The sequence below is a fragment of the Carica papaya genome, chromosome 7 (assembly GCF_054855325.1).
Source record: "Carica papaya isolate Zhongbai chromosome 7, ASM5485532v1, whole genome shotgun sequence".
Taxonomy (NCBI): Eukaryota; Viridiplantae; Streptophyta; class Magnoliopsida; order Brassicales; family Caricaceae; genus Carica; species Carica papaya.
In genome coordinates, this window is record NC_142315.1 from 8,987,871 (window position 1) to 9,015,420 (window position 27,550).

The 27,550-nt window shown below is 34.7% G+C and overlaps 1 protein-coding gene across 3 annotated transcripts in view; it reads left to right on the forward strand.

The window, feature by feature from the left end:
- The window catches only part of LOC110811348 (uncharacterized), a 35,886-nt gene extending 9,856 nt beyond the window's left edge, over nt 1–26,030 (forward strand). For 2 of the 3 annotated variants that reach the window (XM_088208262.1, XM_088208264.1), the window contains 22 exons: nt 4,873–4,974; nt 5,063–5,231; nt 5,362–5,460; nt 6,164–6,313; nt 7,544–7,583; nt 7,765–7,822; nt 7,920–8,002; nt 8,820–8,918; nt 9,028–9,143; nt 9,244–9,362; nt 10,690–10,760; nt 15,975–16,080; nt 16,505–16,644; nt 16,797–16,955; nt 17,065–17,168; nt 17,391–17,566; nt 18,060–18,249; nt 19,070–19,169; nt 19,966–20,134; nt 21,420–21,502; nt 21,625–21,701; nt 25,503–26,030. In XM_088208262.1, coding sequence (XP_088064388.1) covers nt 4,873–4,974; nt 5,063–5,231; nt 5,362–5,460; nt 6,164–6,313; nt 7,544–7,583; nt 7,765–7,822; nt 7,920–8,002; nt 8,820–8,918; nt 9,028–9,143; nt 9,244–9,362; nt 10,690–10,760; nt 15,975–16,080; nt 16,505–16,644; nt 16,797–16,955; nt 17,065–17,168; nt 17,391–17,566; nt 18,060–18,249; nt 19,070–19,169; nt 19,966–20,134; nt 21,420–21,502; nt 21,625–21,701; nt 25,503–25,674 — 2,582 coding nt within the window. In that variant the 3' untranslated portion in view covers nt 25,675–26,030. The remainder of the gene's footprint in view (nt 1–4,872; nt 4,975–5,062; nt 5,232–5,361; nt 5,461–6,163; nt 6,314–7,543; nt 7,584–7,764; nt 7,823–7,919; nt 8,003–8,819; nt 8,919–9,027; nt 9,144–9,243; nt 9,363–10,689; nt 10,761–15,974; nt 16,081–16,504; nt 16,645–16,796; nt 16,956–17,064; nt 17,169–17,390; nt 17,567–18,059; nt 18,250–19,069; nt 19,170–19,965; nt 20,135–21,419; nt 21,503–21,624; nt 21,702–25,502) is intronic. The other variant, XM_088208263.1, reaches the window with a different exon arrangement.
- The last annotated feature ends 1,520 nt before the right edge of the window (nt 26,031–27,550 follow it).

Genomic DNA, 27,550 nt, shown 5'->3' on the forward strand with positions numbered 1-27,550 from the left:
TGAATTCAAGGTGATAATGGATAGGATTGTGGTGGTTGATCTTCTATTATCCAATAGGTTGTGGACTTGGTCCAACCAAAAGAGCAAATCCAGAATTGATAGGTTTTTCATGTTTGCAAATTTGATGGTTGAACTCGCTGGTGTTAGTCACAAAACACTACCTCGACCCACATCAGATCAATACCTTATTTGCATTGAATATGAAGGAATACAGTGGGGTCCTATCCCATTCTGTCTAGACAACAAATGGTTGGGGAAGGAAAAATTTAGGCAGCTGGTGGAAAAAGCTTGGCAGAATTCTGTGACCGAGGGTTATGCTAGTTACAGATTTGCTCATAAATTAAAAGTTTTGAAGAATGAAATCAAGGCTTGGACCAAAGAGCTCATGGGCGAGGAGAAAGCAGAATTTGAAACTGTTTTGAATGATATTAGTGACCTGGATATGAGAGAGGAATTAGTGGGCTTAAATGGTGAGGAAAGAGGGAGGAAAGGCAATTTAAAGCTTAGGCTGACCGCTTTTTTGAAGGATGAGGGAATTTTGTGGATGCAGCATTCTAAAGAAAAATGGTTAGCGGAGGGGGATAGAAATACTAAGTATTTCCATGCATTGGCCTCCTATTGATGCATAATTAATTATATTGAATATGTGTGGTTTGAAGACAAAAAAGTTAAGGGTAACACAGAACTAAGGGAGGCTGCCATATGCCATTTTTCCAAGCTGTACACGGAAAACCTTGTTGTCTGCCCCAAATTAGACGGTCTTCTCTTTAATAAAATTTCTGAAAGGAGTAGGCAGTAGTTAGAAATAGATTTTTCAGAGGTGTATGATGGTATGAAATCATATAATGGGAATAAGGCTCTTGGGCCCGATGGATTCAATATGAAATTCCTTCTATTTTTCTGGTATTTGCTGAAAAATGATATAATGAGCATATTTAAGGAATTGCACTCTACGGGCAGATTTGTGAAGTCCTTGAACACTACTTTCATTACCCTTAATTTTTTTAAAAAAATGGGGTTAAGGAAGTCATAGACTATAGACCAATAAGTCTGGTGGGATGCATATGCAAATTAATTGCAAAGGTGCTGGCTAGAAGATTATCAAAGGTGCTGGGTGAGATTATTGGGGAATGCCAACATGCATTTGTGGAAGAAAGACAAATTTTAGATGCTGTGATGGCGGGAAATGAAACAGTTGATGATCTTTTAACCAATAAGAGAGAAGGTTTGGTGTGCAAATTGGATATGAAAAAAGCATATGATCATGTAAATTGGACCTTTGTGAACTACATGCTCAACAGAATGGGTTTTGTGTCAAAATGGAGAAAGTGGATGAAATCATGTATTACAACTGCCTCTTTTAAGGTTTTAATCAATGGTGGCCCCTCAAATTTTTTTACAGCCTCTTGAGGATTGAGACAAGGGGATCCTCTTTCTCTCCTTTTTTTCATAATTGTGATGGAATCTCTCAATGGGCTACTGGTTAGGGCTAATGAACGCTTGCTGTTGAGGGGTGTTTCGGTTGGTAGGGGTGATAACTGCACGATAGTGACTCATTTGTTCTTCGCTGATGATACTTAAATTTTTTGTAAACCTGATTTGAAGAATCTCTTACACTTGCAGTGCATCCTTCTATGTTTTCAAGCAGTTTCGAGACTCAAAATAAATTTCAACAAATCTGAATTGGCCAGAATTGGAGGCAGCAGTGATGCTGGTCCTTTTGTTAGAATTTTGGGCTACAAAGAAGTAAAATTTCCTTTTAAGCATCTTGGGGTTCCTTTGGGGACAAAATATAAGAACCTTACCACTTATGAACCGAGCATTAATATGTTTAACAATAGACTAGCAGGTTGGAAAAGAGGTTTTTTGTCAAAAGGTGGCATATACTCTAATCAAGAGCACTTTGCCCAATATACCAATTTATTATTTATCTACGATAACTATACCGGTGAAGGTGGCAAAAAGGTTGGAAAGTATTCAATATAAGTTTTTGTGGGATGATGGTTTGGAGAAACGCAAATATCACTTAATCAAATAGGAAGACATCAAATTACCACTTGATTTTGGGGGTTTGGGGGTGCGTTCTTTGATAAAATTGAATGAGGCCCTTCAAGGAAAATGGCTATGGAGGGTATTGGGGGAAGAAAATAGACTATGGAGAAGGATTATAGAAACTAGATGGGGTGAGCACTTGCACAACAATAGTGATGGCTGAATTAAAATATCTTATGGACGTAGTTTGTGGAGGAAAATTTTAATGATGAGGAAACCTTTTCAGCAGTGTTAAAATGGAAAGTTGGTTGAGGCAACAGAATTAATTTTTGGGAGGATGACTGGGTTGGTAATGGGTTGTCTTAGGAGGAGATTCCCGAGAATTTATAATATTGCCCAATCGGTTAGGAGGACACTTGAGGAAGCTTATAGGCTCACAAATGGAAATACTGTCTGGTGCATTAATGTAGAGCAGAATTTAAATGATTGGGAGATTGAAGAATTTGAAAACCTACTGAAGTGTCTTGATGCACAGCAAATTTCTGACAGGGATGATCGGGTTGTTTGAAATCTGGAAAATAATGGAAAATTTTCTGTTTCTTCTTATTACTAATATTTAAGTGACAAGGGAGATGATAACAGATTGGAATTTCCAGCAAAGCTCATCTGAAGATAAAAACTTCTCTCAGAATTGCCTTCTTTGCGTGGGAGGCGTGCTGAGAAAGAATTCTTACCCTGAACAGATTGAAAAACACGGGCAGGATCATTGTTAACGGATGCTACTGCTGTCTAAAGGCTGAAGAAACGTGTAACCATCTACTTTTGTGGTATCCTACTGCTTACAGCTTATGGTGTAAGATCTATGGTTTATTAGAGATTAAATGGGTTGTCTCGAGTTTGGTTGGGAAGGAGATTTGGACTTGGGATGGTTTTTATGTAAGAAGAATATGACAAACACTACTCATTTGACTGTTTTTTAGGTCATTTGGAAAGAGAAGAATATGAGAGTTTTTGATAGTGTTGAGAGTAGTACTAATAGATTAATAGATAGGTGGATACATTTATTTGGGTAAGTTATGCTAAGTCATGATATCACTAGTGATATAGATTTTGGGGATGTCATTGACACTTTAACTTCTATGTAATTGCTTTTGTACATAGGTGGTATCCGTTCATTTGGTACCATGTTAATACATACTTCACACTTTTTATTTCAAGAAAAAAATTTATAGGAAACTAATTTTATTTAGATTCCTATTGCAATTGAGGAACAATAGTCCTGGTTTATTTCCTATTCCCTACTCTAAATCTAAATGCTTAAAGAAATTCTTAAAAATTCAAACTCTCATTGGTTACACCAACTTCTTACCCAGTTTCCTATCCAATTGCAGACTCTTCTCAGCCAAATTCCTTCCCTTTGCTGCTGCTTCTATTGGTCTCACACTTGTATCCAGTAAAGTTATCCTATAAAATTGGCTGCAGGACCTCTTCTTTTCGCAATTTCACGTCACCTTTACATCTTCTATTACTGCTTTGATTACTAGCCATGAATGAGAAGGAAAAAGTTGGGGATTTCTTTAGAATATTTGAAATGAGTAGTTTTCTTTTCTTTTAAATTTTTAGAAAAATTTTGCTAATATTGCTGTATTTTTCCTAATAGGAAAATCATGTTGGTTAATTCAGGCTCTTTTGATCACTTTACACGTAGCCGCTTGAAAAATAATTTTATTCTTCCTTTTTCTAGAAAGAAGAAAGTGGTGTTCCCTCCAAGGTTAGAGCCTTTATTTGGATAGCGTGCTTTATGAAAATAATATCAGACTTTCTTCTGGTTTGCAGACCGCAAATTGCTGTTTCCCCTGATGTGTCGTTTGTTTTTGCATTGTGAGGTGGCTTGAAAGGGTCGAGCTAACTTCCTCCTTCAAGCAAGACTGGTTTTGCCCCTGAATTTTGGAGATTTTCATCTGTATTTCCATTTGTGGTTTTGGGAGCAGTATAGAGCATTCCAGACTTTGGGGAGGGGCTTTTTTTGCTGGGCTTTGGGTCATTTGGTTAGAGAAAAATGTTAGAATTTTATCAGCGGAAATTCTCTTATGATTATGGGGGATAATATTGCATGCTTAGCCTCTCTTTGTACTAATGTGTAAATTTCTTCTGAAGGATTCCTCTTCTAAGATTCAGAGGGATTCAGCTACTATTTTGTACCCATTCTTCGGTTATCTTTGTTCTTGTGCAAATTATTTTGCCTCTAGAGGATAGTTTATGCTCCTATAAGTTGCTTTACTAATATAATTCTTTTTCTATAAAAAAAATAAGGTCCAATATGTACCTCACTTTTTATTTTTTAAAAAAGGTCGATTATGTACCTCGTTGTGAATAAGCTGCCAACATTTTATTTTAAAGTGAAGTGCAAATTTGTTTCTGCATTCAGTCTGCATACTCATGGGATTTAGAAGTCTCTACAGATTATTACATCTCTTGACCAGATAATTGGTTAGGTTGAACCAATTGATTATGTTAGACGATTTGTATGTCGAAAAATTAATTTTAATTTTTCTTAAGGGAGGAAGCTGCAAATATCTTAAGATGAGATATCCTATCTTATCAAAAAGAAAGATGAAAGATAACATTCAGATTTTATTTCCTTGTCTAGGTTTATTGATAGAGTAAATCAAATTATTGGAGGGCTTTAAAATGAGCAGATGTTTATGCACGTGAAACTAAAAATTTTGTTACATATGTTTGCAATCCGAAACCCAACTACTGAATTATAAATCTCTTAAAGTTTAATCAATATCTCAACTACTATTATTTATCAGTGTCAATTTGAAAATTGTCATAATCAAACTCTTGTAATTTGTTTTCTTAAATTTATTTTTTCAGGTAATATTGCAAATTATCTAGAGCTTATGGAAGTAGAATCCATGTATCTTCCAGTCCCAGTCAATTTCATTTTTATAGGATTTGAAGGAAAAGGGAACCAAGGTTTATGACTTTTTCATCTTCTTAGTTGCTTGAGTTTCATCAGATGGGTTCTTTTACAGATTTTTTTTTTTTTGTAATTTTCTTTTAGAGTTCAAGCTTCATCCTGAAGAACTGGAGCGATGGTTCACAAAAATTGATCACATCTTTGAGCATACACGAGTTCCACAAATTGGAGAAGTTCTAAGCCCATTTTATAAAATTAGTATGGATAAGGAGCAACATCACCATCTTCCCATTGTTAGTCACATAAATTACAAGTAATGCTTCTCTAAGTTACCTTTCCTTGAGTTGCTTACTGATGCACCTTCGTGAAATGCAATTACCTCTTTTGATTTTGTTTTTCTTATCATGAGGATTTTTTAATGATGGTATCTTCTTTTTATGCAGTTTTTCTGTTCACGCCATACAAATGGGAGAAAAAGTTACGTCAGTGTTTGAGCGTGCAATCAACGTTTTAGCCTGCAAAGATGATCTGTCTTCTAATAGGTGATAAACACATCTGCACTATGTTATATGTAACACCAAACAATCATTTCTTGGGTGGGTGGGTTAGGGTCCAGTCTCTGTTCATGTAGGCTAAGTTTGCTTACTACATACTTTCACCTTTGCTTGATTCATTGTTGCTATAAACATCATTAATTTGGACAAAATCCAAAATTTAAAAACTTTTCTTTCCTTGTAGTTTTTTTAATAATTTTTAATTTTCATATTTGTTATGGTTTAAGGAGCAGGTTTTACAAACATCATGGTTTTGAAGCTTTATGCCCGATGAGCATTGGGTTTTGAGCCCTTTTATTATGTTTTTTTTTTTTTGCTGTTTTGGTTCTTCATTTTCTCGGATCTTTTTTGTCAGAGCAAAAGAAAATGAGAATTAATTGCTCTGAACGGTTTGTAATCAACTATAAATTATTTTTTAGTTAGATGATCTACTTCTTGAGATGTTCACGTGCTACACAAGGACCATCCAATAGAGTGCTTGTTTGTTTATAGCAGCATATGACTGCAATGTCTCTTGACCCATGCTCTCTTAACAAAGAGGAGGGTGCCTCAGCCACTTGGGCAGGCTTTCGCCACATAATGCAGATGGCTTGTGGTTGCACCTTTCCTTGATACTCATCGGATTTGTCCATGTGACTCCAAGTTTTTCTCTCTCTTAATGCATTTATTAATGTCATCTTATTGTTGACAGGGATGATGGTGATATCCTTTGGCAAGTAGATGTGGACATGATGGATGTGCTCTTTACTAGCCTTGTAGAATACCTTCACCTTGAAGAGGCATATAACATTTTCATTTTGAATCCCAAGCATGATGTTAAAAGAGCTAAATATGGCTATAGGTAAGTAGCATAGAGTCAACTGCATTTTCTTTTGGTTTTCATATATAAGTGAGACTGTAAGAGAGCCAAAAAAGGAAAAACTTAAATTATGAAAGATCCAACTGAATGGAGGGAGACCAGAACTCACACCCAAGTGGCATGACCTTTAATCCCTCTAAGAAGTAGGTCAAGTGGAGATTTAAAATGGGTTTTTCGCTGCAGCTTTTGGTTACAACTTCTGTGGTACCAATGGCCTTTGCAACTAAACGGGAAAATTTTGTTGGCCAAGACTAAATATAAACCCTGCTTTTAACATGTGTAAACACGGTAGCGAGTTTTATATGCTTTTCAAAACCTGCTTCCACTTTTAAAAAAGTATACACATAGTTTTCCAAAATTATGTATCTAAAAAAAGTTTTCTAAAATTATCGTCACATAAATGTACTAAAAATATATTTGATTTTTAAAATATAAAGTCTATTAATATTTAATAAATTTTAATTTTATTTAAATATTAAAATTTTATTAATATTCGGTAATTTGATTTTTAAATGTAAATAAAAATGTAATATTTTAATATTAATACGAGATATTAATATTTATAAAATATTTTTATCGCGAGAAACAACTAATTCAATTAAAACTTATTTATTAAAAAATAAATAATTCTTATACTCTTATTAGTTATTCCAAAATTTACAGTTATTTTCATCAAATACAACAGTTTAAGTTATTCAAGGTGTCAAAACTTTTATAACTATTTTTACCAAAAACGAGATAACTTCTTAAAGTATTTTTATTGAAAAGTTATTTTAATGGCACTGTTACCACTCACAATACAAGCGCAAACCGTATCAAACTGACCCTAAACAACATTTTATTCTTTGTTGAAAAGAAAATAAGACTACTTGTTTCTAACTACATTCTCAGTAAGCCAGAGAATGTCCTGAATTTCACTTTCCAAAATCACATCAAAGGACAATCTTTCTATCACCAAATGTTTTATTAGTGAAAGAATTGACATGGTTACTTGAGGAACCAGCTAGGGAAAAGAACAAGACACAGAAAATCGGAACTGACAGAGGGAGAACTTTCTCTTGTTATACACTCTCATCAGGTTTTGCATTTAGGATTGCAGTTACATAGAGAATTGGTCATTTGGTTGTCTGATTTATCAAAATTAATGGACACATTTGTTGCAGAATCCTGCATTTAGTACTCCTGCTTTGCTAATATAGAAATATTTTGCAGGAGAGGTTTGTCTGAGTCGGAAATAAGTTTTCTCAAGGAGGTATTTGTGAACTTTTCCTTGTATCTCATGTTTCTCTTTCTATTATTCAAAGATGTTATATTTTCTGTTTGTCGTTTCTTTAGCATGCTTGGTAATTTTTCTTGCTTAATGAGCTGTAGTAGAATGCTTGTGGCTTCCTTAATTTCTATAACGAGCACTAACAGATTCTTATGTCATATAGAATAAGGACTTGCGAAGCAAAATTCTTCAGGGGGGGGCAGGTCAAGAAGGTGTCCTTGGTAATAAAATGCTAGATTCTGATATATTAATGCTAGTTCCCTCTTGAGATTCTCTTAATTCCAGTTAGTTCATTCTTATGTGACCATTTAACTGCAGCTTTTGATAAGATCAGAAGGCCATTATATCAGAAGCATCCAATGGCAAAATTTGCCTGGACGATCACTGAGGATACAGATACGGTTGGCATTCTTGCCTTATAATTTTTTTTTTGAAATATATTCTTGTCTTACATTGAATTGGATATGAAATATATTCTTGTCTTATAAAACATTGAATTAGATATCCTGCCAAATCTATTTAAAATTGTTCATGTTGCTTTCATTTAGTACAATGTGGATCTGTTGGTCTTGTTGCCAATCTTGTGCCAAGAAGGAGTTTGTTCTCATCAAAACAAGTATTATTAGATAATTAGTGGTTTGAATACAGATATGTAATGATTGTTGTATAAAGTTCTCAAGGGGATCTGTTAGAAATTACAATGGTGGATTCTGTTCCTTTGTTGTAGAGAATCCTAAAGGACATAATGTTCTCAAGGGGATCCACTAGAAATTGGAATGGTGGATTTTGTTCCTTTGCAGCTGTACATTGTAAGGGAGCAGATCTCTATTATTTGTTTTAATTTTATGTGGTTCAATTTGGCCGATTCTTCTAGTCCTAATTGGCCCAATATAGAGCCCATTTGTTTTAGGCCTGCAGATTTCATATCAAACTAACTATGGCAAGAACATAAACTTCATAGAGAATCAGTTATGTAATGATTGTATACTACGTTTCTTTTCTTTGATATTTTAAAATTCATTTTTTTCAATAAAAGAATCATAGTTTTTCACTATTGGTACTGTCTTTGTTAGGCCCGATCTTCTTACTATTAGGTATTATCACTTGATTAAGTTCTGCAAGTACAGAAAGTCTTGTATCTTATGCTACAATATGCGGCTTAATTATTTATAATTTGATGTAATGTTTTATGAATTCTGCCTTGGACCTTAATATCAGGCGGAGTGGTACAGTGCTTGCATGGATGTTCTGACAAATGTTGAGAAGGTATTTCAAGGTAAAACAGGTGCTGATATCATTCAGAGCAAAGTTTTACAGGTATATCTTTCGCTTTCACTTTTTAGACCTAAGCTGTAGAATGACAAGCTTTCCTGAGTCTTTTGAGGAAACATTTTTCGGTGGTAAAATTTTCTATTCTTTTTTCAAGTTGCTGAAAGGGAAGAATGAAGACATGAGGCTTATCATTGAAAAGGAACTAAAGTCTGGGGACTTGAGCAATCTTCATGCGGACTGTCTTACAGATACCTGGATTGGAAAAGACAGGTCCAATCTCTCTCTCTTTCTCTGTGTCTCTAACATGTGCAGTTTGTTTACACATACAAACATGAAAAACACAATGAGGACTGATATTTGTATACTCTAGGTGGGCATTTATTGATTTAACTGCAGGGCCTTTCTCATGGGGCCCTGCTGTTGGTGGAGAAGGAGTTCGCACAGAAATAAGCTTGCCAAATGTGAACAAGACTATTGGTGCTGTTGCAGGTACCATTCATTCTCTTTCATAACAGTTATTTTCTTGTTTATGTTCTCAACAATCAAAATGGTGAAATTTTGGTGTCATAGAATATTATTTGGAGCCTTCACTACTTACAATTCATATGGCAATAATTTTTGTTATTTTCTACCAGTACAGTCGCCCAGCTGCCATGTATTATAAAAATGTCAGAACCCTTGCTCATGATTCTGATTTGTGAGGTGAGTATTTTCTGGTTTGAGAGAGAGAGAGAGAGAGAGAGAGAGAGAGAGAGAGAGAGGGAGAGAGAGAAAGCAGAGAAGCAGAGATCAAGAGAGACAGAGAGAGATAAAGAGGGATTTCGGTTAATTTCTTCAATGCCTTCATTCGTAGAATCCTTGCCTTATAGGCTACATATGGTAGGGAAAATGAGCAGGAAAAGGGAAAGCAGGAACATCCTAGGCATGGTTGCAACAGCCAAAAGGCCGGCGGGTAGAGGTCACCATTGACCGTTTTCTTAGTTTCACCATTGCAACCATAATCCTAATTTGTCACGGTGGGAAAGCCCCTTTTACTCCTGTGAGTACATTTTCCTTTATATCCCTTTTCTTGTAATATCATTGGTTTCTTGAAAATACCCTCCCCTTGGATATCAGAGAGAGGAATGTCTTACAACTGACAATCTTCAACAAAACTATTGAAACTCCTCATACTTGCAGCAAACCAATTGGTCCACAGATTGTTGACAGGATTCTTACGAACACTCATAATTACCTGCCAAGAAACCCAAAAGAGACCCCTTCACATGTGAATGATATCAATCTCGGCCTTGTGGGGCCATACATGCAATTAATACACCAATTGCCCTACCCTCAATATTGAGTAACACAGAGGATGACCCAGTAGAAATTGAATTTACCTCATCTGTAATGGTCTTCTTGATACTTACCATGCATGTTATTCTTCTGATGAAAGTTACATAGTTTCTTGTCTCAATTTCAAGTAACTTGTGTTATATTTGCTTGTGGTGCTTGCTTTATTATTTTCACAGATTAAAATATATTAGATAACAGATTAAAATATTTTAAATGTATCAGTATATTTTGTTACTAGGATCACCTTCAGCAGGATATCTTGTCTGCTGTTTTTTCTTTGCTCCCTTTTCATTCTTAATAATATTTCTTTTTCTGTCAAAAGAAAAATAAATAAATAACCACACCACCCATGATGCAAAACATTAGCATCCTCCATTGTGTTGTCCAATAATATATTGTTTATCATGCATTATAGCTTTCTATACTGGTTCTGTTACTCTCTACAGACAGTTTCCTTTTTCTTTCTTTTTGTGGCAAGCAGAAATATCAGAAGATGAAGCAGAAGACCATCTGCAGGATGCAATTCAGGAAAAGTTTGCTGTATTTGGAGATGTATGTGCCATAAGTTGAAATAAGAACTGTTAAATGCTAATATCTTTTTTGCCTCCTTTTTATTAACAATGAACATGAAATCAGTTGAACATCGGGTCAGGGAGGAATGATCTACTTATCTCTACCATAGGAAATTTATGAATTTCAAAGATTTGATACTTTGTAAAGAAAAAAGAAATCAGAGGCTTTTGTTATCTGTCTGGTTTTCTACTTTGATAATCGTGTTAGTATTTTTGGGTTTGGAACCTGATAAATTCATTTGGCAGTTATCTTTGGGAAGGTTTAAATGTGTCAAAAGTGGAAGATGCTCTAAAGGTTCTAAGTATGCAAGATGCAAAAGTGGCATGCTCAAGAATGAGGTGCCACTATAAGAAACATATTACAATATATTTGAAACATACTTTCTTGTGAGTTTTAAACATTCTTGTTAATCCAGCTTAGGGTTTTGAGTCCAATAGAATAAGTTAAATGCACGAATGATAATATTTGGAACATAGAAAGTAATGAGGTACAGTTCCAAGTAATCTGATGCTACGTATTGTTAATTAATACAGAGAAAGAGGGAAAGTGACTCTTTGGAAAAAAAAAAGGGGCAAAAGAGGTACTTTCATAGAGGACAAAAGCACTGAAGGGGGAATAAAGAATGAACTGGTCCACTTTACTTGGCCTTAGTTTCTTGTTTTTTTTTGAGATAAAAGAGTAGGAAAATATATTAGAGTAGACACCATGGGGGTGTCGTCCATGTACAAAAGATTTACAAATCTAAGAGTATATCTACAATAAAACCAATATCATCAAGGTTACAAAGGTGATGTCCCAATAAGGTGGACCCAAAAAAGTGAAACCGTTTGTCCTTGATGTTTCCAAAAGTATTCTCTTTGTCTTCAAAAGCACAGTTGTTTCTTTCTTTTCAAAGTATCCAAAACTTAGTTTCTTGTTTTTTTTTTGGAGATGAAAGGGAAGTGTCATTAAAAGCCACTAAGGGTACGCCAGCCACATACGAAGCATATACAGAATTTCAACAAGGTTCAAAAAGCTGCATCATCGAGAATAAGATGTCTTGGAAACAAAACTTCAGGATTTGGAATCAGAAATCTCTAATTTTGTCAAAGGGGGAGACAGTTGCCTAAAAATTCCCCTGTTTCCTTTTTTCTTTCCAAATAATTCAAAAAATAAGACATTGAAATAAAATAAGGAATTTCTTTCTTAGATTACAATCACAAATGCCCAATTTAGCCCAAAGTTCACTGGCAATGGACTTGAAGTAACCTAACACAATAAGGAGACCTAGAATAGAATCCTCCAGTCTTCTAGCCTCCAAACACCATAGAAGATTATTGGGGGATTCTTACTCATGAAGGCATAAGGGGCAACCATTTATAATGATCCTACCTCTTCTCCTCAAGTTATCCATGGTCGAGATTCTTTTCCATGCAGCTTCCTTGACCGAAAAAGCAATTCTGAGAGATTCTTTACTTTTGTAGATCTCTTCTGAGCAAACCTAAAAGTCTCTTCATTGTGGTTGTGCAAAAGGTTGTAAATGACTTCACAGAGAATTTCCTATTTTTAGACAAGGGGCAACTGCAGCCAATCGTCCTTGGAAGGTTCAACCTGGCACTTGGGAAGATAAACCATCAAGTCCACAAATTCTATAAACTTTTTATCATTGAGGTTTCTGGAGAGCTAAATATTCCAAACAACCTGGTTAGCCAAGTTAAAATGCACAAGATCATTACTGCAATATCTTTTTACGTGACTAGTGAATAAACAAAAGAGAAATATCTTCTCAAGGATCTATTAGCACACATCAATCATCCCAAAAACCCACCTACTGTTGCTACCAACCTTGAAACCCAACAAGTTTCAGTATAAGACCTCAATGCTAAGTAATCTATCTCGACAAGCTGATGCAATAGGGGTCTCTATTTGTACTGGTCATCCTGTCGCTTTCTCCAGTTCCCCGAGTGCTTTGCCACCTGCAGAGGGATTGGAAACAAAGATAAGGAATAAATTGGAAAACTAGACAAAGTACTTTTGATGATGGTGAGTTTGCTATCTTTAGGAAGATACCCCCCTTTCTAACTACTAGCCAATCTTCTTTTATCTTTAACATTACATGACCTATATGTTACAATCTTTAAATTTGACTCCGAGAGGCAGCTCAAACTATTTTAGGGGGTAGAATATGGATCTTTTAACATTACATGATCCCATACGTTACAATCTTTAAATTTGCTTCCTCGAGGAAAATGCAAATAGTTTAGAGGGAGAGTTCTGACTTTACACCCAAGAACCACTGTATTGGTTTGAGCTCCTTCCTATAAGTCACCAATTCATGTTTCTTCAAAATTATCCTTGGACCCGAAGCCAGTTCAAAACACACAAGGAAACATATGAGATGAAGTACTTTGCTCTAGTATAGCTTGCAAAACAAAAGAGAACCCTTAATGAAAATGTTTCACCTCCTTATTCCTTTCTTGGTTCAAACAATTAAACAGTTAGCCTCTCTTGCCTTTAATAACATTCTAGGAAAGTCTCTGTCATCATAATGAAGAGAAGGGGCAAAGAAGATTTTTCAAAGGGCCTTACCATCCTTATTTTATTGTGAAAAAGGAAGTAGCCAATAGAAACAGAAATGGGAATGCCTCCACGAGTTATTGCACCTCAACACTCATGGAGAAGTTTTACTGCTCAAGATAAGAAGTTGGAGGTGGTGAAGGAGCTGCTACATTGCTGTACAAGATCGAGAGTCGAATGGGTTAATAATTTTGTCTGAAGAGTTGTGTGAGCAAAGAAATAATTTCTATGTGGAGGATTGTGTTCATGAAGACAAACTAAAAGAGTGTTTTTGGTCTAAGTCTTATTAAGACTCCTAAATGTGGTGTTTTCAGTAAGGATAGCCTGAACTTCCCTGGAAGGTTATCTGGAAGATGAATCTCCTGGTCGAAGTTGCTTGTTTTTGTGTGGGAGTAGGAAATAGCATTTTTCTATTTGTTTTGAGGGGGTTGGCCTGAGGAGGATGCATAGAGCACTATTCATATGTTTTATGGTTACTGCCAACAAGACACGTTTGGGACGTGACTCTTCCTAATTTTGTTTTCCCATGAGTAGTTGTCATATTGTTTGGTACTGTATGTGGGTTAGAATTGATTGACGTAACTTTCAATGGGAAGAGCAAATAAGTGACATTCGAGGACTTTCTTATGACCCTTTATTCTTGGCTGGAGGACATCATTCACCCCCTGGATGTTTAGGATGCCCAATTGTGGAGTTTGTTGAATCATTGGCAATACTTAGCTTTTGTTCTTTGGTTGCATCCCTTGCCAACATTTTTTGGAATATAAGGTTATAATATCAAAGTAGATAAATCTAATACTCATGAAAATCTAGGAATTTGTTATTATTAATTAAGTAGCTACAGTGTTTTCTGCAGGAACCAAATTCCTTGTGGCATAAAGTGATCAAAAGTGTCCATGGGAGTCAATAAAATTGTAAGGGCCTGGGAATACAATGGTTATAACTTTTATTATTCTGCTTTGTTTTTCTGTTATTAATATAATTGTCGAAGAATATCCAGTACAAGAACATTGGAATGTCAGCCGTCATTGTACTGGGTACCTAGTTTTTTATTTTTTGTTTTATTCTCTCTAGTATTGCTATATATAGAACCCAGATTTATGGAAGATTCATCAAGAAAATATCTAAGAAAACACATCTTTTCCTCTCTATTATTTTTTTTTCTATCCTCTCAGCTCTCCTCTTTCTCCTATGTTTTCTTGCTCGACTGGTCTCTCTTTTCTGCCTCTTCAAGCCCTAAAATCTCCTCAAAAACTAAACCAAAATCGGTTCCCAAACTATTAGACAACCAGGTTCCTGCCAGAAATGAATGGATTTTGCGGCCAGAGATCCACCTAGAAAAAAACTCATGGAAGGTTATCTCCAGTTTGTTACCCCTCTTACCAGATTTAATGTTAGAGATGGCTCCAAGGTTGTATTCTGGGAGCATTGTTGGAGGAGCAACTGCTCCTTGGCCATGCAATTTCTCCACTTTTTCCGAATCTCCTCACGCCACAAAGCCCCAGTTGAATAGTTTTTCTACCTTACCAAGAGTGATACAAAGTGGAACTTTCATTTCTTCTGCAACTTGAATGGCAGAGAAATCAAATAACTTCTTACTCTGTTGAGCCTATTAGAACCTTTTCAGCCATACCAACAACCAGATTGCGGGGTATGGAATCTAAAATCATCGGGTGCATATGCTCATGAATCTTTTTTCAATCAGATTACCAAACATCCTGCCTGTTACTATAGCCCTTTACCAATGCATTTTGGCAAATAAGGTGAAGTTGTTTGTCTAGACTGCAGTTCTGAATCAATTAAATACTAGAGCTATTGGAAGTTTGTATGGCTAATCGAGCTTTATCTCTAGACATTTTGTGATGTGTTGTTGAGGAGGGAAAACACACAACCATCTATTCCATCAATATGAGGTGGTGTAGAAGCTAATTCCTGTGGATGTTTATTTGCCGGGCTGTCCACCTAAACCAGAGGCAGTTATAGATGCTATAACAAAACTTCGTAAGAAAATTTCTCGAGAAATCTATGAAGATAGAATTCGATCTCTAAAAATAGTTAGAAAAAATAAAAATTATTGTATTACTTATTATTATTTTTTTTATTTTTTATTTAATTTCTATATTCTATATTAATATTGATTCCAATATTGGAATGTTATACATTCCAATATTGGAAGTGTAGAGCTAAGGAAGAAAGCAAGACTTATTGCAGGATTACTGCTCACAGGTTATGGATAATTTGGTTGGAAAGGAACCATTGGTTATTTGATAATCGATCCTTCCCAGATGCTATATTATGGGAGAATATGATCTTTTTGGCTTCTCTATGGGCCAAGGCACATGGGAAATTATCTGACATCTCCCTTATTATTCTCCATAGGACTAGGAAGCAATAACCACGTGATCGCTGTGGTTCCATTTTGTCATTTGTGATGTTATGTTATTTTGTTTCGTTACTAGCATCATCTTCAGTAGGATATCTTATTTATTGTTTTTGTAATGGTCCCTTCTCATTCTTAATGATATATCTTTTTCAATTGAAAAAAAAAAACTTATTAGAATCTTCTACCTGCATTTTTGTTAACTGGATGATATGTTTTAGTGTGCTTTTAATTGATTGTCTATGTAAATATTGCAGAAAGATCATCAGGCTATTGACATTCTTTTAGCAGAAATTGACGTATACGAGCTTTTTGCTTTCAAACACTGCAAGGGAAGGAAAGTAAAGCTTGCTCTTTGTGAAGGTGCTTGTCCACAACTTTAGAGCTTTCATAGATTGATTTATCTCTACCTTTTTGTTTGTATTTTTTTTCCTCGGTTGGGAAGGGGCTGATTGTTAGAATAGTTTGTGGTTTGTTAGGGTGTCCCTGATTCGTGCACTTGCAATTTGTCGTTTCTTCTCTGGTTGTGATGATAACATATTTCTCAAGACCTGCACATGCAGATATAGCTAAAATCAGAAAGTTCATCATTATTCTTTTTCCTTCTTTTTTTGAGAAGAAAATTTATGATCCTTGTTAATCTGGGGAAGAGCAAGTTTTGTGTTTCCTTTTGACTTATTATTCCTATATGGTTGCATGCATCTAAGGGTTTTGGGCTGTCTATTTCGGAGATTTCTTATATAGTATAGCTTGAGAGGTTATCTAACTCTTAATATCTATGGTTCAGAGCTTGATGAGAGAATGCAGGATTTGAGAAATGAGCTCCAGTCTTTTGAAGGCGAAGAATATGATGAGAATCATAAGAAAAAGGCCATTGAGGCACTAAGACGAATGGAGAATTGGAATCTGTTTAGTGATAATTATGAGGTATATCACTTGGCCAAGGAGTATTTTGTTTATTATTTCTGGTGATTTTATGCAAACGGTTTTCACTTACATAATTATTCAAAAGTTCAATGATGATTAACTCATTTTGATCATAAAAGTGGATTGTTTAGCATCGATCTGTCTCTTTCCAGGAGTTTCAAAATTATACTGTTGCACGGGATACTTTTCTTGCACATTTGGGTGCAACGCTGTGGGCATCCATGAGACATATCGTATCACCTTCAGTTGCTGATGGTGCATTTCACTATTACGAGAAAATATCATTTCAGTTGTTCTTTATCACGCAGGAGGTATAATTTGGTCAAGAAGTGCAGAAGAATTTTCTGAAGAACAAACATAATCATTATTCTTAATTTTTTTTTGAACTATAATCATTATTTTTAAATTTTATGGATGCAGAAAGTTGGACATGTTAAACAGTTGCCTGTTGATCTCAAAGCTCTTATGGATGGGCTATCTTCATTGTTGTTGCCTTCACAGAAACCTGCATTTAGCCCGCACATGTATGAATTTCTACCATTTTCCCCCAAGATTAAATACTGTGCTTCCTTGTGCATTATGCATCTTCTAAAGTCAGCTACTTCTTTTTGTGATTCCTTTTGTGTTCGTTTCTGTTATGTTAGCTTTGACATATACCATCAGAACTTTCTCATATGTACTCAGATTATCTCGCTTCTGAATTTAAATATGGTTTCAAGATGTATTAATTATGATACAAATTGTAGGCTACCACTATCAGAGGATCCTGCTTTGGCAATGGCCTTCTCGGTCGCACGGCGAGCAGCAGCTGTCCCGTTATTGCTTGTTAATGGAACCTATAGGAAAACAATTCGTTCCTACCTTGATTCCTCTATCCTTCAGTATCAGTTACAGAGGTTGAACGATCATACCACTCTCAAAGGTCAGCTCTAAGTACTACTATTAACATCACTAAGAAATCCTTTAGTAGCCTAAACTTTGTTTTATTTGAGGTTCTATGCAAGTTTATCAGTTACTTTCATTTCTAAGCATTCCCATTGCTGTCAAAAAATAACTGCATGCAATTCTGTTGATGGACTAGCAAGGTGAAAACATTCACCTATACTGATAGATTAATGATGACTCGATTCTAGCTAAACTGTTTTGTGGAAAGCATTATTACTTGGCTGAATCCTTGTACCTCTCCATTCATCCACTGGATTAGTTGGCTGATGCTTTTATGTTTTAATATTTTTTGTAAATTCTCGTTCTTGTGTGTTTTCTTTCTTTTGTATTTAAGAAAGTAATAAAGTAAATTGTTTGCATGAGAATATTGTAACTAATGTTTGCTCGATCTATTAAATATCCTCTCAATACTTGTATAACTAGGTGTGTTTGAAGCTTCTAGAATTAAATATATTAATTATAAAATACAGGAGCTCATGCCCACAGCAGGTCCACACTAGAAGTTCCAATCTTTTGGTTCATTCATGGGGAGCCTTTATTAGTTGATAAGCATTATCAGGCAAAGGCGCTTTCAGACATGGTTATTGTTGTTCAGTCGGAGGCGTCATCCTGGGAAAGCCATCAACATTGCAATGGAAAATCACTTTTGTGGGATTTAAGGTTAGATTTTGGGCATATAATTTCAATCATCAGTTGGTTTATGTCTCTACTTCTGCCCTTATCAAAATTACCTTGCCAAAACGTGTGGATTGGGAGTATTCGCTTTCCTTGGTGTTAAAAAGATAATGAATTACCTATCCAAAACCAGTCAGACATTTTTCTTGTTTTGTTAAGATACTTCCTATCTTTTTTTTTTTTTTTTTGTATTTTCACCAATCAAAATAGTTTAACCCTCTGCTGTGACATGAGATTCAGTCCTCTTGACCTGCATAGCAGCTTCAAAAACCATGGTGCATTTTGCATTTAAACCAACATTATATACTACAGGGCTCTTGATCTGTGTGCCATGGAAAATTGCTGGCTCTTGGGTTTTAGTGGTGAAAGTTGCGAAAGTTCCAACTTGATAATTGCTAGCAGATTGCTACTAATTTTAAGAAGGGAGCAAGGGTGGCTGTCTTGCCTGTTTTGCATCCCATATTTGCATCTATCTCACATTTTCTTATGCCAAGTTGAATGTAGTTTTTGCCTTCAAAGATATTACTCAAGTATTGATGTATTCTACAAGAGCTAATATTATTTTCCTCAAAAAAATGAAGTACTACTATATCCTTTTTTGGCTGGAAAATACTTTTATTTAGATGGTGAGTTTAAGATTGGAACTCAAAAGAAGATATGATGTTTTTCCCCCAGAAAGCAGTTAAAGTCTGAATACATTATACTCCTTGTATATATGTATTGAAGTCAGGGAATCTCTGAATATAGTTTATGTTATTCACCTTTTACCCTTTGTTTCTCCTTCCACCTTAAAAAACAAATTTAGGAGGCCGATAAAAGCTGCATTGGCTGCTGTTTCTGAGCATATGGCTGGCTTGCTTCCCCTTCATCTCATCTACAGTCAAGCCCATGAAACTGCTATTGAGGTTTGTTCTGCAATCATTTTCTCTGGTTCATTGTTTCTTCTCTATCACTATGTTGTGTTGTACAAAATAAGGTTACTTTTCAAGCAGTACACAGTGAAGACGTATGCAACTTGTGTTAAGGGATCAAATTTAGATATGCTATTAGTGATATTCAAAATTTATGTAAGATACTTTTTAGAAGGCACCCAATACATAGTCAAATTGATGATCTCTATATTCTGTTCCTTCTAAATAGTTAGGCACACAAATTTAACATACCGCAGCTTTGGTTACTTGTCAACTACTAGTTCAAATAACTGAGATGTGCACCTCTACTTGATCAGATGTCAAAATGCATAATGACTTGGATCTTACAATATTGTTCTCTTTAGTATGAGCAATATGTTTTATATAATAATTATAGTTCTTGTCGATTTGATCAAACTATTCTACATGGTGTGAGGGCTATATGATTTACATAAGAATATCATTGCATAAATTTTACCATGTGACAATTTATCAATTTTTCAGTATTTATGGCTCCCGATTGAGTTCTAGCTCAATGAGGAGGCTCCATTCCTTTCGGTGCTGGCTGTGAAATTTGTTGTTAATGCATGAATCAAAATCTTTTCACCTACATATCAAATAGAAGGACCATCACTTGTACTTCTCATTATTTTGTTTCTCTCATTCTTTCTGACATTTGTCAATGTATATCTACTGGTTTGGGCATTTGCTACTTCGAGCATTCGTGAAATCCTGCTGATTGTATCTCCTGTCAAAATATTAATTAAAGAATCATATTGGAATTTAACAGGATTGGATATGGTCTGTGGGCTGCAACCCTTTTGCTATTACTTCTCAAGGTTGGCACATATCACAATTTCAGTTGGATACAATTGCTCGGAGCTATATTATCACTACTCTTGAGGAATCAATTCAAAAGGTCAATTCAGCTATTCATGATCTACTTATGGAGCGAACAAGTATCCTTGCCTTCTGTTATTATGGCATTTGAATAACTGGACGGGTTAGACATGATATCCCGCATAAATAAAGACATACATAGATACACATATGTAAAGATACAAATATATGTATTGTATACATATATTTAACATGCTTGTATGTAAATTAACATACAATAATTGCCTAAAAAAGATTGACATACAATAAGGCTTACATATATTTAACATGCTTGTATGTAAATTAACATACAATAGGGCTTACATTTGTTAAAAATACGGCGATAGGCATAGGAATAGACACATGAATGTGTGAATTCTCAATAGAATAGTAATATAAAGGTTAACCATATGAAAGCCATATGTGACCAAACCATGCTTGCAGCTAATCCATTCAATTACAAATGACTTAGTTTGGCTTCAAGACCTGCTTCTTCATTCTGGAATGCTCCCAGGCAAACACCCCATTTTTTGGCAGGAAAAGTTTTTCCTGTTGTTTTGCTTTATAATGTGATATAAGTTGTAAAGGTAATAAATCCTGACACTAAAACAGTTAATTTATTTTTATTGAATCAATATTTGCCTCTGCGAAAAAATAAAGAGAGAAAATTAAGATTAGGGAAGGTCATTAGGCTAAACTAGATGTGCTATTGAGGGTAGGATGACCATAATCCTTTGTCGATTAACACTGTCTTTCACTACATTTTCTTTTGCTGTAAATGAGTGGCACCTATTGTTTGTACATATAACTTATCCTTTTTTCAAAAATAAAAGATCATTTTCATTTTCTTCCTTTTAGAACATTTTATTTACTTAGGAGTCATAGGAGGTATGAGAAATTTGGCAGTTGATTCCAAGACAAAGATTGCTATTATTATCTGAGCATAATTGAGAAATATAGAGGAGGATGGATATGATTCTATTAGGAAAAGAGGGAGCATGTTAGTTTCTCTACTAGAGAGTTAGAGAGCTAGCTTTGGTGAACATATACAGAAGCATATAGATTTTGGGGGTGGCCGAAATGCTTGATTCTAAGGTGCAGAGTAATTTTTAAGGGGGATTTGCTTAAGTTTTTCTAAGAACAAGGACTAGTATAAATTTTTCTTATCACTTTATTCATGAGAAAAGTTGATCCATTAAGGTCTCATATTTTAGACCTTTATTTTGGTGACTTATCTTTGTAACAGTTCTATCTCCTTTAATATTTTTATTCTTTTGTAAAAAAGGCTTATTCAGTTATGTTTTATCTGGCATTGGTTATTGCCATCAAAAACTGACATTTGTATAAAGACTTAACTATAACCAGCTGCAAAAACCTTTAAGCTCTTCCACTCCCGGGAGCATGAGCTTGTGAACAAGTATAAATATGTTGTGAGCCTGTGGAGAAGAGTAAGTGCATTTGCTTATTAACTATTTCAGTCTTATGATAATGCTTCCATTTCAAATTCTTTTCCTTCATTATATTTAAAGCTGAATGGTTTTAACGGTTGGCAACATTATTATATTTACAGATTGCAAGTGTTGCTGGGGAGTTGCGTTATGTGGATGCCATGAGACTGCTGTTTACTTTAGAGGATGCATCCAAAGTGTAAGTTCTTGTGGGTTTCTATCATTATTTCTGGGACTATATATGTTTACTTTAAGCAGTATGCCAATACTGTTGGCGTAAGCTTATTTGTTGTTGCATTATTTTTCCTTCACAAAAGGTAGGGACTTATCACTTCAATCACATAACAAGTTATACTATCATTTAAGGAGTGTATAAACCTCCAAAAAAGGTCTGTCCTTATTTGTCTAGTACAGAACAGTGCAAATTTATTTAGTTTCATCTTCAATTGTCTAAAATGTTGAATTGGATTCTCTATGCTATATGTAATTGTATTAATATTTTTCCCCTCTCATTCTCTCATCATTTCCTCTACTCCTTTCTTTGATCTTCATGGTTTTACCTCGGATATGAATTGAAGCATAACTTCACCTATAATAAATCCAAAGAATGGTCTCGAGATCAGGGATATCTTGGCTTGGGATATGGTCCTAACCCCAGGCACGAACCAATTTAGGCACCATTTAACACTTACCTTTTTAAAAAAAATAAATAAAAGAAGCATTGTGAAAGAAGAGATGAGAAGAGTTACAAAATTGGAGAATAATACATCCTCAATACATAAACAAAAGTGAAAATCTCAAAATTGCTGCATGAGAATTTGCTTCTCTATTCCCTATGAATGATAATGTCCCTGTACAATGAAGCTCTGGGAGGCTAATGTTCGGAAAATGTCTGTGTGCTTTTGCCTAAAGGCATGCCATGAAAGTCACCCTCTCTCTTAGCTCATAAAATTACATTGATTGGTCATGAAAAATCCGAAAAATTTCTTACTAGCCAAATGCACCAAAGCTATAAAAATAGCACCTTGCTGCTGAACCTTCGCCTCTTTTCTCACCCTCACCCCCCGGATAAAAGAATTCATTAAGCTTCCTACTTAGGAGGTACCACCCAGCTTAGGCTAAACTTATTTATCAGATCTACCCGCAACCTCTAGGCGGTGCTGCAGTACAGGAACAAGTGAGGATGGATCTCACTGTCTCTGAAGCACATAACACATATTAGAAGATAAAGCACAGTGAGGGTAACAGATTTGAAGGAAGTATTGTTATTGAGCCTTTTGATTAATAGCAGTCCATGAAAATATATTTACCGAAGGAACTTTAATTTTTAAAAATACCTTGGCAATTAGATTGGGGTTATTAATGAGGTGACTGAAGAAAGATTTGGATGAAAACAACCTTGAAGGTTCAAGAATCTAGGACTGGCTATCTGGGTGGAATGTTATATGTATAGGATCTAGCAAGGTCAGTAAAGTTAACAGATCAAAAGTCTCCCTATTAGATAGGTTACAATTGAAGTGGAAGTTCCAAGATAGTCTTCCCTTGGTATTAATTGGTAGATAGAGACATGAGTATTGTGTCTGGTTGACAGATTGTACAACCAAAGGTAATTTGATGGCAAGCAGTTAATCCCCCGTCTAAGTATCTTCCCACTATAACACTCTAGTTCCATCTTCCACTTGTAGCCGGATGAGTGAGGTAAACAAGTGGTGGGTTTGTGAGATGAATTTCTAAGGATTTTGGATCTTCAATAAAAACATTCTATCCATCCCTTTCACTCCCATGGATTCTGTTTACTATCCTGTGCCATAAAGAGTTTGGTTTACGAGGAAAGTGCTATAACCATTTCACTAATAGAGATTAGTTCTTTGATATGAGATTCTCAATGGCCGACTCCCTTAAATATTTGGAATGACAATAGACCTCCAACCGCATTAGATTATCTCTATGCTATCAGCTACTCCAGTGGAAAGAAATCTTCTAATTCTACCCTCTATCCTCTCAATTATCCCTGGAGGTATCTTAAATAGGTATCGATAATAAAGTAGTATGCTAGAGTGACATGCATTAATCAAGGTGACCCTTTCCCCTAAAGAGAAAAGACCACTGCTCCAACTCTCAAGATGCTTAGCTACTTTATCCTCTACCCCCTTTGAGAAAGTCCTACTCCTCTGGTTGCCATCTAATGGAACTCTTAGATACTTAATGGGCCAAGATAGTTTTGTACAACCCATTGATTCCGCTAGGTAGTCAACCAATTTATCTCCCACATTAATTCCAATAAGCCCTCTTTTATCCATATTAATTTTCAATAGGGAAATGTTTTTAAGCACATGGATGCATAAATGTATTAGCGAATGAACCTATTGTCATTTTCCAATAGCACCATTTAACTCTACTACAAAAATGTTTTTCTGAATATCTGTATTTTAATATTGTTTTACTTTCTTCTTATAAAATAAGTAAGAAGATCATTAAGAATCAAGGTGAAGTCAGTAAGTATATGGTTTACAAAGGAAATTCTCTAAATGCAGATAGAAAGTTGTTGCAAAATTTACATTATCCACATGATCAAGGAGGAAAACTACCCTTGTTATAATCCTTTTAGATGATTTCACATTTTTGTAGACTGCTCCCATCTCTCACCGTCTTTCTTTCACACACATGCGTATATACACACACACACACACACACACACACACAGGAAGGTTGTGGATAGTACTCAACTGTTAGTCAGAAAGCTAATAAAAGCTAGTAAAGCAACTAACTTTTGTTGGCATTGATAAATTTGAAAAACATTGCTATCCAAAATACGGCAACTGAAATTATAAATCACCATGTAAGAAGGAAAAAACATGTCAAAATTTTAATGTAAAATTAATCAAATTTGAGGAACTTACATGGCTATTAGAATGTTTGAAATATCTCTTTCCACTTTAGCATTAGTCTGATGTATATGCAATGTTTTCCTTTGGGAGATGAAAATTGTATGCAGTATTTGGGATGATTTGGTTGTGTAGGTCTGAAAATTGGATGAAAATGTCTGCCTAGTCTTAGCATTGATCTGGAAGTTGGAGGACAATGCTTGTCCAGCCTTAGCATTGATTGAAAAATTGGATGAAAATGTTATTCCATTCTTCTCGTTGATCTGATGTCTTCCTATGACCTTTATGTTGATTTATGCAGAAACTAACATATTTCTTGAACATGCATCTCTTTTTGACTATAAATAGGAGGAATGTTGTACTTTCCAAAAAGGCAACAACTTTTGGCAGATGAATGTTAGATGAAATATTTGGATTATTCATACTGAAGATTGGATGTAATCTCTGCCTAGTAGTGGTCTGGAATTCTCCTGGATCTTTATTGATTTATGCCCAACGAACATATTCCCTCAAGATTCATCTGTTTATGTTAGTCTTAATGGACAGAAAACGGATAGGATGTTTTTTTTCCCCATGAAAATGGGGTAACTTACTCAATGCTAGATAGTTTTGTGCTTTCAGATAGAACATGGTGAAAAAGGGAATTACCACCCAAACTACATCTCTCAAATGGAATTTTTCCAAGATAATATTTTTCTCTATTTGGAGTTTGATTTCAAGGTCAAGCGACTGACTCTGCATTTGCTTTTGTTATTGTTTATATATTTTTTAATAAAAGAAATATGATTAGAAAGAGAAAAAAGGCCATTACGATCAAAATGGAGATGATAAATCGTCCTCCTAGCGTAGGACTTCAAATGTTGAATGGCAAAGTATCTCAAGAGTTGTGAGTATATTAAGTAAAAGGTGTTATGTTGAGAACTCTTAAAGTTCGGTTGAGGATCTGGTTCAATAAGTTAAACTATTTATTTGAGTTATTGACAGCCTTTCTGAAGTTGCTAGAAGATGTTGAAACACAATTATGCTTGGCCTTCTATCTCTTTAGATTGTTTGGCAGTAACTACGACAATCGCATGGATACTGGCTTACTTTGGATTTCTTCATTTTGGCTGCAGGTTTGTAGATGAAGTGAATGCAACCATCTCTCTTCTCCACCCCATTCACTGCATGAAAGAGAGGAAAGTCCATTTAGTGTTTGATGTGACAACTATTCCCGCTTTCCTGATTGTTTTAGGAGTTCTTTTTCTGGTATTGAAGCCAAGACGACCAAAGCCTAAGATAAATTGAAGGTTAAACCTAAACCTGAGTAAGGTCTGATTTGGACTGGAATGCAGTGTAGTGCCATTAACGATATTGTGGAGATATCCCTCAGGGGAATTGAGTGAACATTGTCCCCTCTGCACCCCGAATCATATAGCTTTTTCCTGTCTATACTTTTACTTTCTTTTGTTGTCAAAGCATACTTTCCTTTAGTGTATGTCCAAGCTAACCAAGCGGAAATATACATTGATTGTAGATAAAGTAGGAAGAACTGTGAAATGGCAACTTGCCCAAAATATATTTGAGATTAGTAGTTTGGTGTATTGTAAACACTTAATCCTGTTCATTTTTATTGGAAGAACAGAAATGATCCTTATCAATGATGTTATAAGTGTTGCATCTTTTTGATAAGAGAAGTGCCTGATCTAAGTTACTAGCTAAAGCTCTGTAATTTTCAAGAACACTATTTTGTTCGGTAATCATTTTAAGGGGAATCACAGATGATCCTCTTGGAACAAAGATGATGCTCACGGACCTTTGGTAAACAAGTTTTTGAATGAACTTAATATGATATACATAATCTTAATCATTGGTGAGAACTTTGACATAATCTATGAGGTTCAATAAATATGATTCTCTGGCTCAGTTTTTTTAAATTAGTAATCTTTGTTCCAGATCCATTAGAGACCAGAAAGTGGTTTCTTTTACAGCAAAAAGTAAAATTTCCAGGGTACTATCTTTTTTTTGAATAAATTAAAAATGGACAAAAGGTATAACAAAACTGTAATCTCCTCTGGAGCTGGCTAGTTTTTCAGAGTGGAAACGAAGAGGTCTAATGTGGCCGCATTGGATCACACTAGGCTCCATACAAAGATCTAACTAACAAGCAGGAAACTCTTGATTATTGCCTTGCAGAAAGGCTTAAAATTGGATGTACACAAGTAATACTTCTGCTTGAAGATTGTATCAGCCAAAAACAAATTGATGAACTGAATGAAATACAAATGAATCTGTTGTGTTGTGATACAGATGTACATGTTCAATGCATGCAAATGATACAAGTCTTAACAAAAATGTATAATGTATTATATTGTTGACAAATTTTTACTTACCAACATGTAGGGTTCTTTAAATAATATGATATCTTATATTGGATAAAATTTTTTAACTATTCTCTCACTTACTAAGATTATAGAATATTTTTGTGAATTATGTTAGTACTAAATATATAAGTAGTGATTTCAAATTCAAATGTTAGTTGTGGTCTAATAAATTTACATAAAGTAAAATTTAGTTTTTTTTTCGTATAAGTAATTTTTGTGTCATTCAACAAAAATATATAAAAAGATTTTCAATTTTTTCAAAGTTAATTGAGTATTTTTTTTTCTTATTCGAAAATCTTCTCTTTTTGTCCGTTCAGTCTTAAAAAAGAATAATTATGACAAACTCAACTATTTTTTTATATTCCAATTGAACATTTTTTAGAGAGGATCAACATTCATTTCATTGAATTTGTAAAAAGTTTGCTGCCACAAAATGAACAAATATGAAAAATATTGAAAGGTGATTTTATTAATTAAATGTATGTACTATTTACTAATATTATTAAGCAAAATTTTAATTTATGTAACTACGTAAACTTTTAATATAAGAATACTTATATATTAATCCATAGAATCAACTGAATTTAACCAAATTTTTATCTATTATCTTGTATATAATATATATTTTATGATAAAAATATTATTTAATTAAATTTGGAGCTAAGAACTGACAAAACTTGATCAGTTTTCGGTCAAAATTTGAACTAAATCGTTTTAGCTTATTAATAACCAAATCAAAATTTCTAAATCGGTTAAAATTAGCTGAGTTGGAATTCTAACGGCACTAAAAATTATAATAT